Source organism: Vanessa atalanta, chromosome 11, assembly GCF_905147765.1.
Source record: "Vanessa atalanta chromosome 11, ilVanAtal1.2, whole genome shotgun sequence".
Classification (NCBI taxonomy): domain Eukaryota; kingdom Metazoa; phylum Arthropoda; class Insecta; order Lepidoptera; family Nymphalidae; genus Vanessa; species Vanessa atalanta.
In genome coordinates, this window is record NC_061881.1 from 4,472,440 (window position 1) to 4,492,780 (window position 20,341).

Sequence of the window (20,341 nt, forward strand, 5' to 3'; positions counted from 1 at the left end):
TGTATCATGTGGTTTTATGGACATTAATGAACACTTTTGATCATGTATTCGCCGTTATGTTGTTTACAGCAAGGTTATTCACCAATTTTTTTCTACAAATTTGTCGGACGGATAGACTGACAGCATTTATCACAAGTTTTATAATATTCTAAGTAGATATAATCTGACTAAATAAAGGCTGATAATTAAAGAAAAAAACATATAAGTCAGTATACTTATTTCGGTTCTTTGCTCTATTAACAATAAAATTTTATAATAAATACTTGGTACCTACCAGAAGCCAGGTGGCTTTGAGCAAGCCTCATGTCTGGTAGGTATCATCCATTTAGTCTGTCAAGGAGCAGCAATACTGAGCATTGTTGCTGTTGAGTACAATACAGCAATACTGTGTTTCGGTTTCAAGGATATAAGTCAAATTGTAACGGTATTGGTCGGTAGTGACTGATCTCTCTCTTCTGTGACAGCGTGCTTTTAAATCTATATTCATTTAACATAAATTTAAGGGTCATATAAAGATTAAATATTCTTTGAAAAGATTAATTTTGCAAAACTTTAACACTAATAAAGTGTATCGAAATATATTTCTTCTGATATACCATTGGCTTGTCAAACGCATCTAGTATAGTCTGGATCTTCAAATATAAGATTATATCAGGAATACGTTTCTGAGGTTATATAAAAAACCAATTGTTTTGTACTCATACGAATAAGTCCATTATATTCGTTTATTTTTAACCAAATATGCCAACGAGTGTACCTAGCATTAATGATAATAGTTGTTATATATAAATGGCAATGTCCTGAGTCTTGACTGACTGAATATTAACGCGCAGCCAAAACTATAATACATAATTAAAAATCAAACATTTATTTCCTCACAGCTTTATGTAACATTATATTTAATGAATTTAAAAAATATCAAATAAATATCCCTTTTTATACGAATTATTCCTTGTTAAAGTTACGAATGAATAATAATATGTAGAATTCGTTAATTTCGGTAACAAAATAATGCATAAGATGATTTCGATCAAAAGTATGTACCTACACAGTGGGCCCAGAATAGGCATTTCCCTTTGCGGGAGATCTTTGTTTTGCGACACGTACCAAGAAATATTGTTTACAAATTTTATGTTTAAGATGACTATGTTATCCTTCGAATCTGTTATTTAATTTGGAACAACCGTTCAAAGTGTATTAAAGTTTATTATAGACCTTTCGATGGCACGACGGATGGTGTTAGTTAGTTAAATTAAAATAATCTCTTTTTATTGAAACTAAATTCAATGCCTTCTGAAAAGAGTTTAAACGTAGAAGAAACATCTAAGTTTTCAGGTTCTTTGTCTGTAACACGTTGAACGTTTGTACAAGTTTACTTGCCAGCGACTCGTAAGCTGATCGCAATAAGGGTAAGCAGAACAATAGACCGGGCCGTAACTTGCGTTGGATAGTTAAGCGTACGAATAACTGCCGATATTGCAGCGGCTCCCGCTCTACGATCTGTTACGTAACACCATCAGATTAAATTGGGAAGAATTTATGCTGGCACTGTGCTTTTTTGCAGGTGACGATTTTGCAACTAAAATACCTTTTTATAAAATTTAAACTTACCTCCGTAGAGGACTATTGTAATATTTTTATGGATAGAGTATAATTATACTTCATAGGTATTTACGGGGACTGTCGAATGGCCGCTAGGAATTGGAATCTTCTCTTCATTAATATTGGAATTTTTGACTATAAAAATGTAATGCCAATAGCCTTGCTATTAAAAATAGCTAATCTACACACGATATTCGCAGTTATACTTACCGTTTTCATTGTGGAATAAAGCAAAGCAATGAATTAATGTCGTGAGAAGTCGTGCCTATATTTGTAATCTAAATTGGAATTAATATAATTTTCGCTTATTCTCATGTGTGATTTTTCAACGGTAAATAGATGCGGAAAGCAGCTACTCTTGGAAGCATACGTAATAATATTAATACGTATCCACAGTCAAACTTTCACCATGATTTTAAGAGAGTTCGTTTCTATTTTAGCTTCGCAATCCATTGCGTGTTGGCAATGAAAGGATTGTAAAAAGTGCATTCATTTGGATTTATGGATACAGCTAGCGTCATTAGGGTCGGTTTTTGTTATAGTTGTAGTAGTAGGTAGGTTTGCTCACCGAGCCGGGTTCTATCTGCAAAATCAATGTGGCCATTAGCAACTTTTCGCGCAGTCGCAAAACGTTGAAAGACTACCAGTTTGGAGGAACTTTGCTTTTGAACGCCATTTCCTATGTAGATGTGGCGATTTACATGAAAAATTTAGTAAAGTTATAACTTTTCCGTATGTTTCTTTACATTATTTAATCCAGTCTAGGTGAAGGTATATCTTATGTTTATTATGATGAAATATTATTAACATAATCAATGATTATTTTACGTTGAGTGAAGTAGACATAGTACCGGTTTTGAGACAAACATAATACATACAAATTATAACAAACGGTTGATCAAGCTTAATAATTTCATTAACAATTTGAATAGAAAACGATGTATAATCGTATTTTTAGTTAAGTATCTATTATACATATATTAAAAGAAAATTTTAATTTTAGTTATTGAAATAAAGTGATTGTGAGATTATTTGGTAAGCATTTTAAATTATATTGCAAATAGCCGTTCCAAGTGTTCCGTTCACTTTTGCATTGCCCTTGGAGGTGAAGTATACGGTATACTAGTAGTTACAATACGCCAATCAATACTGCAGTCCCGGTTCTCTGTGTAGTATATAATATAAGCTTTATATATGTTAGCTAGATTATCTTACTTTATGTTAAGCAATTATGTGGTTAATTGAATTGTTAGTTATGTTAAATTACTTAGAATTATCGTTGTGTTTTATAATATGCTTCAATATCTAAGATAAAAATTGTTATTAGAAATTTAAGTTTTCTATCGGTCTGTTTGCATATATGCAGTGTCGTGGATTTCTTCCTGTGGATCTGGTTATTTAATTGCATGATACTGGCAAAATTATATTTCGCGAAACGGAAGGAAATCTACATGTTATTTAGAATCGCCTATCATCTCAATTCAGTATAGCAACTCTAATTAATAAAACTAATGATGGTTCAAGATACTTTTTCTATACTTGAGGATCAAACGAACTATCGTTTGATCTTCTTGACTTCTTTTTCTATCCAATAATATAATTTACACTTTAACTAAGTGTAAATTATATTATACTTTACTTAGAAAATATATATTATTTACAAACTTATAATAACTTTGCAATCCTCGTTCAGAAATAGAACGAATAATGTTAACATGATCTTTAATATTTTTCGTAATAATAAATGTATTCTTTGTCTTTATACAGATAGCGGAAGAATAGAAAGTTAACGATATAAGCGACTAACTTTATGATTATGTTAATGTTAAGATGACAGAAACAATAAACAGGGATAGAACGTTTCCGATCATATGTTAATCCAAAAGGTCATAACTCATAACATCGAATAATTGTTAAAATGCATTTCGGAACACACAGGTTTTTATAAATAGCATGAAATCATTCATTTAATTTATATAATGTGTTGTATTCAATAAAATACAACTATATGTACTTACGTGTTGTGTATGTTACGTTATCTGAACTTTTTGTATACAAATACTAATATTCCCATGATATGAAAGAGGTCTGTAAAGGTCTGACCCGTAAATTATATTTTCACACAGTTATAAAATTACAAAGTGTTCGGCTTCATCTAAGCCTGTCTTGTTGTAGTTATGACCTTTTACGATAGTAAATTATAAGGAATGTACTAAGTTATTATGAAGCCAGGCTTAGGTACATCGGCTGTACAGTTTTACGATACTCTGAAACGATCGTGTAATACTTCACTGTAGTATACGTACCTAAGTTAATTTCCTTTGAGTTATAACGAGAAATCTAAATTTAATACTATGTAACTATGACGAAGAAAGAAAATTTTTTATGCGCTTCAATTTTATTGTGATAAAAAGGATGAGCAATACGGTAAAATTCATCGGAAAAACTGGTGCTTTCCGCTAATACTCATTGGTGAAAAATACAATTGCTTATTAATATTTTACTTTAATTATCTTAAAAGTATTGAAATAAAACTAGTTTTTAACGGATTTAATCGCGTATTTTAATTATTTTAACATCCCGACGTCTGCCCGTGACCACGAACACTGCAAAGTGCTCGAAACGTCGGGATGTTAAAATAATTAAAATACGCGATTAAATCCGTTAAAAACTAGTTTTATTTCAATGTGTAATAATCGCGAAAATCTAAGACAACATTATCTTAAAAGTAATTTATACATTTTTTTTGACATAATATTTGACAGCTTTTATGAATCCACATTTGAAGCTTCTTTTAATATTTTTTAATTTGACAATAAAATAACCAATTTTTATATTGCCATCTTCATTAACGCTACATACAACATGGAGTAGTAGTCTTTAAATTGACAGTTTTTTTTGGTTCGGTGAATCGTTTTCCGTCGTTCGTGATCCCTTAGCTTATGGAACAGAATCCACACTCCACGAATTGAATAAAAAATAAGTAATCCGTAGCTTTAGTTCTTTGAATAGTTTAATAAATAATTAGTAAAACATAAACATATTTTCATAACAAAATTAGGTAAAGTTGGTCAAGTCTGATTCAAAATGAAGAACTTCGAGAATGTAATACAGATAAAATTCAGTTACTACATCTAAAGCATGAATAGTTACGATATTATGAATAGTAATCATCTTCTTCATCATACTTAAGTATTATATTTTAAACTTACCATAAAGCAGTATCTACATAGTTCGAAATTTAGATAAATTTAAACTTTGACGTAAAACATAGATAAAAGTCATTAAATACAGCATGAATAATTGTTGTATTAAATTGTTAATTGAATAATAAGTATTTATTTTATAATAAAAAAAGGACAAATATTTACGTTGTTGTATCCTTGCTTGCTTTTGTTTGGTCAAATAACATTGATTTACACAACTTACAAACTAAGCCACGACGAATCATTTCAGTACCTAAATCTGTACATATATTTTTTAATTTATTTTATGAAAACACAAGCAGATGGCTCAAATGGTAACTTGGTACTTTCGTTTACGGACACGGCATTGCAAGACGTATAAATCACTCTCTTTATTGTCAATGCGCTTCCTATTATTATAGGCCCTAAGATATTACATCCCTTATGCCTGTAATTTCACCTTTCAAACTGGAATATAGCAATACAAGCTGTTAATACTTGACGATATAATCATTCATGATTTTGTTCGTACCAATCAAGTTTGATGGTAGACATTCGACAACCAATAAGCAGGTATAGGTACCCACCTACCATATTTCTATATTGAATAAAGATCTTGACTTAACTTTAAACTAAGTAAGCCACTGGTTATTATTTGCAGTTATAATCAGATTATTGATTAAGAAATTAAGGTAAGAACAGAAATGCGTCCATTACAATGATTTTTTTTATTTTATGACGAAAGAATCTAAGTATCTATCTATAAAGGCAAGACGGTAGAAACTTGTTTTACTGCAGGCTGGCGCTTATATTGAGATTATTAATCTACGCAATGTCGGTTGACTTAGCCTTATGCCTCGGACGTCATCTCCGGCACGGAGCTACATAAAATATGAGGAATGATTATTATTCGTCTCAGCTTTAACGTAATAAGCCGAGTTTTGCTAATTCTAACAGAAATATGGTTTTTTCCTTTTTTGGGTGTTTTTTCGTGTCAACATTATAAACCTATTTTTTTTTCGAATATTACGTGGTAATATTTAAACTTTTATGAATTTTCTTGCTATTTGCTTATTATTTGAAACATTTCTTTTTACTGTTCTAATCTAATTAAATTACGAAGCTTTGTAATTTAGTAGGTTTATCATTTCGAATATTTATCTTTATTTTTTTAATTCATTATTCAGATTTATAAATATTTTTGTCCAATCCCTATCGAAAGTTAAAATGGTGAAACGAAACAATTTCGCCGATTGAATAGAAACAAAACCGAAATAAAATAAAAGAATGGAGTTTCCTATCGTATCCGGTATAGTTTGCAAGCGGATCGCAGTCGCCATGTTCAATTCAGCTCGGCTCCTATTACGTACATAGATGTCTATATATTATATATACATACTTTTGAAATGCGAATCGATCTAAGCGTTGCACATTAACGAACTTTACAGCAGCAATAACATTTTAAAACTACATTAAATGAAAACGTAAACGTGCTTATAACGGCTATTAAGTAAAATATTTCAAAGTGACGTTTGCAAATACGATAAAATTTTCAAGGAGAGAAATTTGAAAGAAAAAATCATTAAAGTTGATTTAATTAAATTACATTTATAACGTCTGCTTTTTTTAAATTATAGATATAGAGAAAAATAGATTAAAGTCTCATTGGTAATGGCAATAGCAGTTTTATTGTTTTATTCCAATACGTATTAAGAGATTTTGGTGCAGAGAGGGAGCGTCAGAGCATGAAATTGGCTCAGTCTATGCCATTTCGACGCACTGCAGCTTAATCGTGAGCGCAAATAGGATTAAAGCTATCATTCTGTTCATAAATTAACGGACTTAGCGTGGTTTCGCTCATACAATAGGTATTTTTTTATGCTAATGAAATGGATTTGTATCGATATATATTTCAGTCGAATTTAATTTTAAAATCGATAAAAATCTCGTACATTAAAAAATAATAATAATAGGTATAAAGTTTAAAGATATATTTTGCTTATGTTTACGTTTCTATTGCTAAATACATGCCTTTGATTCTTCATGACGACGACGCTGATTTCATGAATGTAAGGTTGGAATAATATTCCTCTGTTTTAGACTTCATTTAAAGTAGAAACCTTTTGTTAATTAATTATTAGTAAGAATATCCTGAAGGATATATTTTCATATTTTTTAAATTTTCTCTTGTTTCTTTAATTTGTGTACCTCAATGCGAACTTAGCAAAAGGAAGTAAAATAATTACTTAATTAATCAATCCGACATGATGTCCTGACCTTAGTATATCATATTGTAATCTTATTTGAGTTTTAGTTTTCCATTTGACTTTTTATAATAAATAATTTATAATATCATTTATAAATAATGAATATTAATAAATATAGATGTCCAATGACATAAATCAATCCATTGCCTTAGATATATCTTTGTATTGAATATATTAAAATATGAATGTGAATGGAAAATTTAAATAAATACTTATTTAGCATAGAGACATTTTATCAAATGTTACGTGATTTGCATCCATTTGCTATGATGGTGATATTTTTATAAATGATCATTATAGAACAACTCTACCATAAACACTATTATTAAATATTATTAATTAAATTATTCCTGTAACAATTTTTCTACATCGAGTCTTTATAATTGAAACATATAATAAAATTACACTTATATATTCCTTGTCGATAAAAAGCTACTACAGTTGTTTTTAATTGCCATTAGAATTTGCTACGATCACACCACGAGATACTGGGCGCCATAAAGGTAATGTCAAACGATAGGGGTACTCCAAAAAAGTATCAACAAAAAATTATAAGGCAAAGTATGAGACGAAAGGTCGATACAAAAAATATTTATGAATTTGAGCGCAAAATCGCTTGCGGCTCGCAGCTATTTAGCATAGCTTTTGCTCAGAGAAGGAAGTGGATTGCTGAGCAATTCTGTGTCCAACGGAGAACGATCCCACCTATTGTGAATTTTGTAGGTTTGAAATTTATTTGACAGCACCAGTGTCTGTGGAGAATGGAAAATGGCGGAATGGCAGAATACATTACATTATGGATATAACTCATGGTTTGTTTTTGGCGGGGATCCGACAAACGTTATTGGTATTTAGGGGCATTAAACTATTAGGGGCAATGCCATTTTCTTTTTTATAGTGAAATATGTGACAGAAATTGTTATAAGAATGAGTTGCCGACAGTGTGAATGTTAGTTACGGTGGGAATTAATATTGTTTTAAATATCGTTTGACAAGAAGAAAAAAAATTAAGTACCTTTTATTTTATGAAAATTGGGTCTTTAGTGACGTCCAGAACCTCATTTTTTCACATTTATGAAATTCAGACTTCATAAAAGGTCCAATAATAATCATATTTTTCTTTTCTTTGATATTGTACTAAGATAGAGCCATTGAAAGTATATTTATTATTGTTATAATTAATTATTTTATAAAGTCTATTAAAATGTGTCTTAATATGTTATCTTTAAATGTTTCATGGGCTATAATCGGTTTTAAATAATTTATAATCGAATACTATTGGATATAATACTTTTTTAAGTCATGGTGTATTTAGTATGAAAAAACTATGTAGTGTATGAATTCGATTAATTCTATACATTTACATTATGATAGCTTGTAGCTTAAGAATGGTCAAAGTACCTACCTAGACATGTGATGCATATTTTTGAGAGAGACATATTTTAATATCAACGTCCACGTAGTTGGAGAGAAAATTGTCGGTCCGGGAGCGTTTCAAGCGGACGCTGCCAAGTATATAACTAATATACATATATGTATATAAGAAGATGTAGGAGGGTTATGCATCACAAAAATATTTAACACTAGCTGTCACCCGTCCGCTTCGCTGTGCATTAAATAAAAAAGGGAAGGTCTAAAGGAATTCAAAAAACTATTGGCCTTTAACCATACGGACGACTCCGCATCGATTGGTCATAGTCTCCAATACTACTCAAGTTCAGTAGTTTTCACGTAACACAAATAATCTTTTAAAGAATAACACCTTTTCATGACAGCATATATATGCGATTGATAAAAAACATTAACCATTTCTTGTGTCAATAATAAAATAATATCGATATAGGTAAATAACATATTACTTGTTTGCACGTAGATATAAATTACAGTTTATAATTTGGTATTTACTAAATATGCGGTAAGCTGTGTTAACACTAGGGGTTAATAAATAGCTTGGATTGATATTGATTAAACTATGACATTCTAGCAATGTCTAGCTACAATTAGGTTAATATTTCCCTTGCAAAGTCGGCAATGAAGCTAGTATTATAGAATTATATTATCGGAATAGCGTCACAGTCCTGTGTGATTCATGTAGGTGATTGCGCATGAGTTAAAATACAAAGTAAGAACTAATTCATTTGCATCGACAAATAGATTTCTGTAGAAAGTAATGATAATAAAATATCACAAGCTTTAACCTTAATTTGAAAAAGGGTAATTGATATTGAAAGTTTGAAAATATATTTGTCGGCGAATATTCTTATGTCACAATGTTTTAATTAAGATTTTTCTAATACTTTATAAGTATAAATATGATGTTAATGTATTAAAGGAATCGACATTTTTTATTTTAAAATATTATTAATACAACGTCATTTATTCTATTTTAATAATTAACATTAATAGGTATCATTCTTATATCGTTTGTTTTAGTCTTACCAAGTTGCTTATATTTTGTACGTATACATGATAAATTATGCCACTAATTAAGTTCATTAAAATTAGTCAAACGGTGAACTGAACTAACGTATAAGACGGACAGAGCTACTTTTGTATATATATTTGTATGGTTAGTTAAACTTATTATCATTATTATCTCGCTAAGCCACCGAGCCCGCTTATAACTGAGGGACTACGTAAATCAAAATGTTTAATTAATTCTCCGAGGTTAGGTATTTATATGTATTTCCTATGGCCACGGGAATCATCCGAATTTTAGACTACATCAATTACTACAAACATAATGAAGATATGTATATATAGTTGCATGTAACATTCAGCCATCTTACAATTTACCCCACGACGTACCTACGTTTTGTCCGAAGAGTATATTGTCACATTGCGCAACTCAAACGCAAAAGCTTTGAGTGTGTTCAGAGACGCTTTATGCCTCTCAGCTATTTCACTGACGTTAAATTGTTTGTAATGTACAAAGATTGTTAAAAATATTAATTTATTGGTAGTGTATTTAAGAAGTAATTCCTTTAATTCGTACCTATATTATTTTAGATATCGTATATATGTGTGTTAATAGTCCAGTTTATGAATTTGAAAACTGAATCATTTACGTATTACAAATGTGAAAAAATGGCTCTCGTAATCACTATTTATTGTTTTGTTTAATAATAGCATGTTAACTTAAATAGCAGGTACATTATTCCGGGATAAAAGTTACGGGCCATATACCATTTAGATCCGTTTAGCCGTCGTGATTGATTAACAAACATCCATCCAAACTTTCGCAATATAATTTTAATAAGACAATATCCAAATGTTTTTATCTTTTTAACTGTAGGTACTTATACGTTAATCGAATTAGTGGTTTAATCGAAAAAAAAAACATAATCGATTATAACAATAATTTGTTATTTACCTAAGCATATTGACATATAACAACACTGGACGTAATAAATTATTCGTATAGGTAATAATTCCTCAATGTATTTGAAGATAGGGGTAAGGTTTATAATATTAAAATATCAATTGTTTCATTAACTCTTTATTCTCTTGAATTTTCGAAATTAATATTACAATATTGAATGCGGGCTTCATATACAATCACCCATCTATTTTCTTAGTTTAACACGACACAGTCACGTTGAGTCGTACGTTTGATTTCACTTGACCAGATCTCTTTCTAAATATTACAATAATAACTATTAAAAAAAAACATAATACATTTTTGCTTATAAATAAAAATATTTCAAATATGTTTAGTATTAAATAAAGACTTCAAAAAAAGTTACACTTTAATCATAATGATAAAAAATATCATCAAATATTATAAAATACAATTATTCAGCAAAAGATTTAAACAATTTAGAAGGCGGCTGTTCACTAATTTAAAAGAGTTTCAGTAAACTTTTTCATCTTAGTCAAGTGAAATCCGTTTAACACGTACGTCCATTACATAAATACGTAACATAAAACAAAAAGATATATATTCATATAATGCGCCACATAAAACTTTCACGACTATTTACAATAACTTAATTTTACGACGATTTAGTTACTATTTTCGAAAATATAGATATAGGTACATACATACATAACTACAATTATATTAAGATAAAAATTAACAATCATTCGATATAACCTAACAGAACATAAGTCTTGTTAAAATATATATTTAAAAAATAAATGGCGTAATGGGTACTTCAACTTAACGATGTTTTAAAAACTATTATAAAATAAAGTAATCTACAGAACTGGAAAACCTCGCCTGATTTTATGTAAATGGAGAAATAGAAATTATAATTAAGATTAATACGGTAGGGTATATTATTATATTGAAATCTATATTCGGCCAGGTATTATATTAATACCTATAGTCTACGAAACACTAGCAGTATGGCAAGACAATATTACGGATGGAGGTCGTATATAATCTATTTAGCAAATTGCTCATTGTTCCTCGTGAATTATCTACAGTTCTTTACGAGGCAAAAACAATAAAGAGAACCTGACATAAATCATCCGACGAACATACACACAAACATTATTACTAATACGTTAAAAGTTTTACCTATTGTTAGAAACGAAACTTAATTAGGAATCGCGTAACAGTAAATAATAATCATAAAGGCGATATCGTATAGATTAAAGGGAGTTATTAATTTGCACAGACCCATACGAGTAACGAAACAGTTATTGTTAAAGCGAATTTTCACAACGGGATCGAATATTATTTATCAAATCCAGAAACAACAATTTAAGTTCGTATACACACATTGCGCTAAAGTTACCGTCCTCGACGCGTGTGCGAGTGTGTACGCCCGTCTACTCCGAATAGTACTATCGTTTCCTCCAATCATAATCATTACGAACGATACTAAATAGGTATTTAAGCGCTTTTAATCAAATACTTCGCCTGGTTTATTACGCTTATATATTATTACCAGTGTCTAAGTTATTTATTAACTATGCATTATAACTTATAAAGCCTACATATACGAAATTTACTTAAGTACATTTTGTTCGATTATCATTCTCGATTCATATTTAAAAGTAAGATGGGATAAAGGTTCTATTTTACTTACTAATGACAACCTTATAGTAATCTTACGCGACGTCTATAGCTCATGAAATGTTTTCATTTCTTATTGCAAATATCTGGCTATCGCCGACATCTCAATGTAAAACGAGTAAAATGAACTAAACTCCATTAATATTTCAGCGTTTTTACGTAACGGATTTTAAGTCCCTAAGTTTCGTTACTTGAGTAATATTTACTTTCTTTCAATATTTATTAATTTAAATTAAGTAACAGTATCGAATTGACGATTATTTTCCGTAACGTAATGAAGATCGAAACGAACTATGGAAATCGTTTTAACAACTAAATATTGCTTTTGTTTGTTTTGGAAAAATATGATTATTCATTATTCGTAGAAAGTATAATTACGATTCCTAAGATTCGCTCGTAATCTGAGAAAAAATGTCCTCGTGAATATCTTAAGTCTAAAGAGGACTTGTGCTAATGATATCCAGATATAAATTACACCTACTGATTGATATAATACGAACATTACAGTGGACAGATGTATATTGAGTGATGATTATAAAAATTAAGCGATAATTTCAATTTAGTACACATATTTATTTTAAATTTTCTTTAATTCTACCCTGACATTAATTTACGTATAATGGTGACTATGAATACTAATTTTTTTTTAGCCCTTATTTAATATTTGTTCTGATTTATATATAAAGAAACACATGATTATTTGTTCAAAGCGAAACGATTTTGTTAGTGCATTTGTTTCGTAATTTTTTCATGATACGAAGCTAATTTTTATAATATTTTGGCACAACGTGGACTTGAGAGCAAAGTAATGTTGTACACGAAACCGATCAAATTTAAATACTTTGAATTGAATAAGTTTTAAATGATTATAAATACATTTTATGGTTGAAATTATGAGCATTTGATCGTCGGTTAAGGGTAAAGCTGCTTCAGAAACATCATTAGGCAAATCAAAGTAGTTATTTCAAGTTCTACCTCGCGGTAGGCATTCTATTCGTCTTAGCAATACTTAAAGTCGAACGTATATTATCTATGTATAGTACACTTAAGCTAGTCAACTTTAAAATTACATGTAAAATTTATTTTAGTCACATTATTGTTTAATATATGTATCAATGTTACGTATATAATTTTGAACATCTGACGTTTTGGGATGCATGGACACAATGCAGTTTATTTTATTTTTTTACATTATAAGAATTTTAAACATCTGGACAAGATTTAAGTAGAACTATCATCAAAAATACCGAATTATATATTCTCATGAAAACATTGAATACAAAACACAACATACGTCATGATGAAACCTACTCTCAATTGTACTTCAATACGTATTTTGTTACAATCATACGTCTAACGCTCATATGGAAATAGTAAATGTTATATTTATATAATTGCAAATGTATACGTTCAAATCAAACAACAATTTCCGAACCTAACTATCAACTGAATCACAATATGGACAAATAATAAAAGCAACTCTTTCGAAATCAACTGATAAAATACAACAAATTTTACGATCATAAAAAAAATGTGACTATCAAAACATAACCAGTCCACTAAAAGTGGACAAATAATAAAATATACATCAAAATGTACATAATATAATATCTATTAATAAAAAAAATATAACATAATGGATTAAAGTAAATGGTAGCAATAAATACTATGAGATTCACAGATTTTAAATCTTAACTAACAATACCGAAGTTCACTCGGAGTTGTAAATCTTAGAGCGATACTAACGCTTTTGTAAAATTTAGTAAAATATTATTGCAATACATGGTGTGGTTATGGCAACAAAATAAATGCTTAAAGCACATCACCAGCCTGTCCACCAGCGAACGACACCGAGGCAAGTCCTTCGCACTAAAGGAACATTAATACAATAAAAGTCACGAACACCTCCACAACGAGGCGACACTCCTACTAAATCAGCCGCAAAACATAAAACTAGTGGATACGAGAGGACTAACGCTGCCCGCAGGTCCATATGGACGTAACACTTCCATTCATGTATTCACACTATATGATACAGTATCAGTCAGGATTTACTAAGCGGTAGGCAGGCGCCTTACGTCGGCACTTTATTCACTTTGAGGATGTCGCTGGAACCTTTGTCGATGGGCATTTTCATTGGGTCGTGGTGGTGGGTCACGTGATGGCCATGGTGTTGGCTCTCCAGCTTGGCTTGCTTCTCTTGCTGCTGTTGTTTCATTCTATCCTGTTCCTCTCTCTCTCGGCGCGCTTGTTCATTGATTTCTTTAACGGCACGCAGTTCCTTCTTTAACTTCATGCGTCGATTTTGGAACCATATCTTTATCTGTCTCTCTGTAAGACAAAGTGCGTGTGCGATCTCTATCCTACGCCTGCGCGTCAGATAGTGATTGAAATGGAATTCCTTTTCTAGTTCTAGTGTTTGGAATCTTGTGTATGTCTGTCGTCCTCGCCGTCGTGGGCAGCCATTTGGTCCTGAAGAGAAAAGAAAATAATAAATTAATGTCACATTCGTAAGAGATAACGGAATCCTGGTCGGTTTTATGACAATAGGTAAATAATTTCATTTACATCAATTCGATTTATTGCGAACATATATCACTGGCCCGTAGCGAAGCCTGCGAATCGCAAAGCAAAGGCTTCGAGCAGGCCATTAAATTTCACTTTTATAGCATCTTAGATTTTAATAGCTCATTAATATTTTATCGCTGTTGTAAAGTTAATTTTAGAGCTATCCGCTACTGGGACCAACCTCAAAGTAGATCAAATACCGAAGTTAATAGATTAACAATTAGGTTAAAAAATAGTTTTACGATGTAACATTTAGATAACAACAAATCAATAAACGAACCGTTAAATGTACGAGTGTCAGTACAAGATCCTTTCTCACAGTAGAAAACTAACGGAAAGGGTTAAGAGAAGTAAATGGACCAAGTATTTACAATGGGGATTTCAAAAAGAAATCGTTACAAAAAAGTCCGAGTGCGCAAGGGTTGCACAACTTTCTAATTCTTTGTGAGGTGGCGCTTTGTGTTGGGACGGTAAAGAGTTTTTCTAAGAAACTGTGAAAGTTAACCCTTTGCCGTCACAAAGATAAAACATTCAAATTTAATTTATCGCGTTATTGTACAAACAACGTTTAAGATTATTCAACTTACGAAATTTAAAATTATTAAAAGCGTTTACTTAATGTAATAAAATTATGTATTTATACGATGACATAATTAAAAAAACATTAATATATCCTTTAATATAATTAAAAGTTACTTCGGAAACAAAAACTTAAGTAGGAGTATATACCTATAACACGTTTCTTAGATATATCCGTAGGTATACATCTTTGGGTCTACTCTTCGGTTACATGGCGGTCGAGCCGAGCCCAGACAGGTTTTGAGTCAGCCAATAAATAAGACAAGATAAATAGTCTACCCTACGTGTATAATTGATAGTGGACCAGCCGTTGGAATGTAACTTTAAAAGCTTTTAAGTAGCTCTTACATCGCTAAGAATAGAGACCAAAATGCAATAAATTTTATAAACATCTCATTCTATACATACCTGCGTAAGTGCTATTTACAAAACGATATTTTGTGACTTATTTTTAATTAATAAAGATTAATTAAATTAATTACGTTGTAAGTTAAAATTTAGTTTTAATCGTTTAGTATATGGTAGTACCGTAAGGTAGATACAGCTATTATAGAATTAAGCTTTATGTGGGAATTGGTCTTTGATCTATTAAGAACTTTTTTGGTACATCGTCCTAAACTTCGTATTCAAATGTTTTAAAAACACGAAACATTTTGTAATCATTAAATGAAAAAACAAAATCGTATATCAAGTTTCAAGCAGATTAGATTTAAATTTATTTTAAAAGGTGATGTTAACTTTACAGGTTTTAATTAAAGAACAAAGGAAGCATTTTAAAAAAGAACACTTGATACGTAATTAATGTTTGCTTATTTACAAAGCAATGAAATTCATTTAAGAATCTCTCAAGAGCTATAAACATTTTTTAACCTACTTGAATATAAATATGTAACGAGCAGGTAAATCACGTGACCAAAAATGTATACCTGATACGGTATTTTTATGAACGATAAATTACTGTAATCGCATTTTTATTGTCGCATAACATTTACGGATGATGATGTTAAAAAGTAACTAAAACAATGTTTAAAGCATCATAAACGAAGTATTGTATGTAATTATAATATTGCGGTTGATGTAATGTCGACAAAGATGAGCAGAAACGAGATAGCAATAGTTATTCTAATTTTAAAAAGCAAAGATGGAACCCAAACTAACAATACACACATCCCGATTATCCTATCAAAGTGAAAGGTCATAAAGTATGGTGTTGTTCTTTGAAACAGATCCTTCTTGTTTACATCACAGAGTCTAAATCTGTGTGTAGTGGGGTGAGATGATCCGCTTTTTGTCGGTGCTTGTAATATGTTAGCGCAGGCAGGTTGGCCACCCTTCGCTCGGTCGCCATGACAACGGTCGAAGGCACCTCCCGTCAGCTGGGTCCCATTATTCTCTTTGCATTGTAGTCGCGGGGAGTAAAGTCGGCCATGTATGGCGTACCTGTTCTTTTTTTTTCTTATATCGTCGAGCGTTTCCCATGACTCGACACAGATTACCTATACAGGATGCAGACTAAGCTCATTAGCATTTATTTTCCCAGTTTCTTCATTTGAATTAGTGTAGAGCGGGTATTGTTTCTAAAGTTCGTTACAAGATAACTCGTCAGATAAAATGCAGCAATCCAATTATTTATTTCTAATCTTAGAATTTAAAAGAAATAAGTTAAAAGGAGGACGCCGAACACAATATATCTCGGGGAGGAGCGCGGCATTAATTAGAGACGTATATATCGTGCGCCGACACCGGACGACTATAAACATACGGCGACAAGACCTGGCTCTTACCTCCATTTTTTCTTTGAAATAAATCTTAACTCTTGCTTATTTATTATTTTATTTAACTTTGTATAAACCTGCTCACCTTTTATACCGAACCCGTTCTACATAGCATTTGATAAATGTCCCGTCGGAGTGGAATATTAAGGGTCCGTTTGTGAATTATATCGCTGGCCTGCTAAGAGGGTTATTTATAGAGCGAGTTCGGGTCAGCTTCTGGAGACCGTATCTAGATAGTTGAAAACAAGAAATTATGTGACTGCTATGAGGCGATGAATTATTATTAACTATTATGGCTAGCGATATATTCAATCGGATAAAGCTGCTTTTAATAATTCTACCGAACGAATTATGATTTTGAATGCTTCGAATTAATGTTTCAGTATAATTTTATCGTGATTTTCATCGTGTTTTTACCAGGATCATGCTAATTCATTACATCGGCTACAGTCATAAGAACTCATGATTAGAGTCTCACTCTTCCTAAATTATTGTACGTCAGTGTAGGTGTGTCAAAACATAGGTGTGGTAAACTCAATTAATTCACTCAATAATGTGTTAACGATCGATTGTATTCAAATGATCAAATTACGTACTAAGTAAATATTCGTTAAAGGTTAATTGTGTGACAGTTCACATAAAATTAATTATAATTATCTGCATGAATAACAAGGCAATGTTTATTTATTGGATTAATTGAAAGCTGGTAGAGTTTTACGTACATTATATTGTTTTTGTGAATACATTGTATTACGTTTCGTAACTTCGAAACGCGCTTAGTTTAAATGATGACAAATTGATAAATTTAATAGGCATCTATTTATTTTAACAGTAAGTGTAAAAGTCAGAATTTATAAATGTCATTTACCTAAAAAAATATAAATCAGATTTATGTAGATTATATCAAATATTGAGAAGATATTTGCAATAGGCAAGTTATAATTTTAATATGGTGATACTTAAACGGTAATTATATATAACGTTTATTGATTATTTAGTATTCATTTAAATGACATTTAAGGCTCTTCATTATTAAGGGCTTTGTAGCTGCGTGTTAGCGACATTTTATAGCATCGTAACTCGACAATCGCCTTTATTGCATCCAGTGCCATCTTAAAATAGTTTGCATTCGATTTTTGAAATGTATACATCTATAAAACTGAGTCTGATTTTGATATACGCTTTGAAGTTTTAAATAAAATGAATGGGAACTTTGAAAATTTTTTACAAGTGAGGACAATAAATGTTAGGTGCAAAATATTAAGATTATTTTTTTATTTTAGTAATAAAATTCAAATTATCTCGTAATTATTAATACTTTTAATGTGTGTATCTAGATATAATGAGCCATAAATTCATTAAAGTGAACTAAAATTACCGTTTGGTAAAAAAATAATGAATTAATTTCACATGAATTGAGAGGTTAAAAAAGAAATCGCGTATTACCCACGAGTTTTGAATTGTTTCGGTCGGTAAGCTTAATATTAGCGCCGTAGAACACGTTAATGTTAATAGTTTGGTATTCGAAATAACTGATTTTGCTGTTTAATAGACTATTATTTCAACGTTAATGTGTATACCACATAATAAAAGAACGTACAAATATTTCATGTACCTGTATTGCAAGAGAGAATGAAAATCTTGATATGGTTCAAATTTACTCTTTTAGATTAGACGATATTGTATAAAGTATTGTTATGCAATATATTTTACTATTGAATTATAAAATATAAAATAAAACAAACGACTTTCTCGAGTTGTGCAGGAAAAGCGTATTTTCTGATGAAGTACTTAATTTATTTGCCTACAGAATAAATGTTTCCAGCTTGTACAAGTCGGCAAGACCTATTTTTGCTCGTTGTGTGAGCCAGTTAAATCATCACAATGTTGTTCTGTACTTCACTGGTTAAAGGACATTGCCTTGAACATAGGGCTGTCACAATATCTTGACATTTGAATTTCAGGAACATTCTTAAATTTATTTCATTACGAAATTGTATTCCTAGTATTAATAGCGATTTTACAAAACATTGACATTCAACTTTCTAATGTAAAAATCATAAATCTTTATTTATCTTATCGTAACACTTAAAAAGTAAGTATACTATTTATTACCGAGTGAACGCATCGTTATTCCGTATTAGTATTAAAATATAATATAAAAATCATTGCATATTTAAATTTCAAATTCATGAATCGAAACGATATAATAGTTTCATATTAGTGATATAAATTAAATTAAATTTTGATCACTGAAAAATATTTCATAGCTTTTTAATTTCTGTGTTTGCAAACGTTGCATAAATCTTTTCGCACTCAGAATTGTAGGCACGAAGTTGAGCGAGCTCCGGACGGACGCACAAACGAACTAACAACTGCAGACAACCTGATTTAGTGCACGACGGGTCAACGCCTCAAGCATTTAAATGTCTATGCATGGGACTTTACAATATTGCATTAAGTTCGAACTATTTTTCTTTCAGAATTATTTTAATATAATGATGAATTTGAAAAGTAAATCGGAAATAGTGTAACTATCAAACATAATATAAAAGATTTAAATTGATCCAAAATTAATGATTTGTTCATATATTCATATTCATGCATGTAAAGTGTCAATCAAAAGAAATTATTTAATTAAATATTTGATGCAATTCGAATTAATGTTATAATTATGTATGTACAATAGAAATCAAATATTCTATTAAGAATAATTCAATGCGATACGTTTCTGACGACATAAATTCAGTAAAATATTATAAATATTAACGTTAATGTGATGTAGTGTTAAATTTATTTTATTATATGTATATATATTTGTCATGGTATTTTTAATACTGATGAATGAAATATTCGTGCAGTAAGAGCCAATGCGAGAAACTGAAAATGTCAAAGAATTTAGGTCACAATTTAAAATAAGAGCTCTACGTCCATTAAGTTCTTTTTGAATATTCTGTAAGAACAATCTCTCGGATTTTCTTAATATGCATTAGTTGCCAGCAGACGATTTATAGACGCAAGTCGAGCAATCAAGTAAGCTTTATCTTCTAATACATTCCTATTTAGCGAGATAAAATAAGAATTATTGCTTCTTATAATATAGTTAGCTCTTCAAAATAGAGATATTTACCCGACTTAACTGTTAAAATAAAACAATTTATAACAGAAACAGAATGTGTTTATTTTTAAATGCGAAGAGATTTGCGTATTTCAGTAGGTATTACATTTTTGTATAAAGAATACTAAATCTTACAGTAAATATTGTAGTATTATTCAGAATAATGAACAAAGCAATTTGGAGCTCGGTAATTTTTCGATTTTAAATTTATTTGATGTTCA

General features: G+C 30.4%; 1 protein-coding gene across 3 annotated transcripts in view; it reads right to left on the reverse strand.

Annotated features, from left to right (window-relative positions):
• Positions 1 to 10,724: 10,724 nt before the first annotated feature.
• LOC125067184 (homeobox protein abdominal-A homolog) overlaps positions 10,725 to 20,341 on the reverse strand; it is a 38,496-nt gene continuing 28,879 nt past the window's right edge. For all 3 annotated transcript variants that reach the window (XM_047675619.1, XM_047675618.1, XM_047675617.1), the window contains one exon: positions 10,725 to 14,552. In XM_047675619.1, coding sequence (XP_047531575.1) covers positions 14,155 to 14,552 — 398 coding nt within the window. In that variant the 3' untranslated portion in view covers positions 10,725 to 14,154. The remainder of the gene's footprint in view (positions 14,553 to 20,341) is intronic.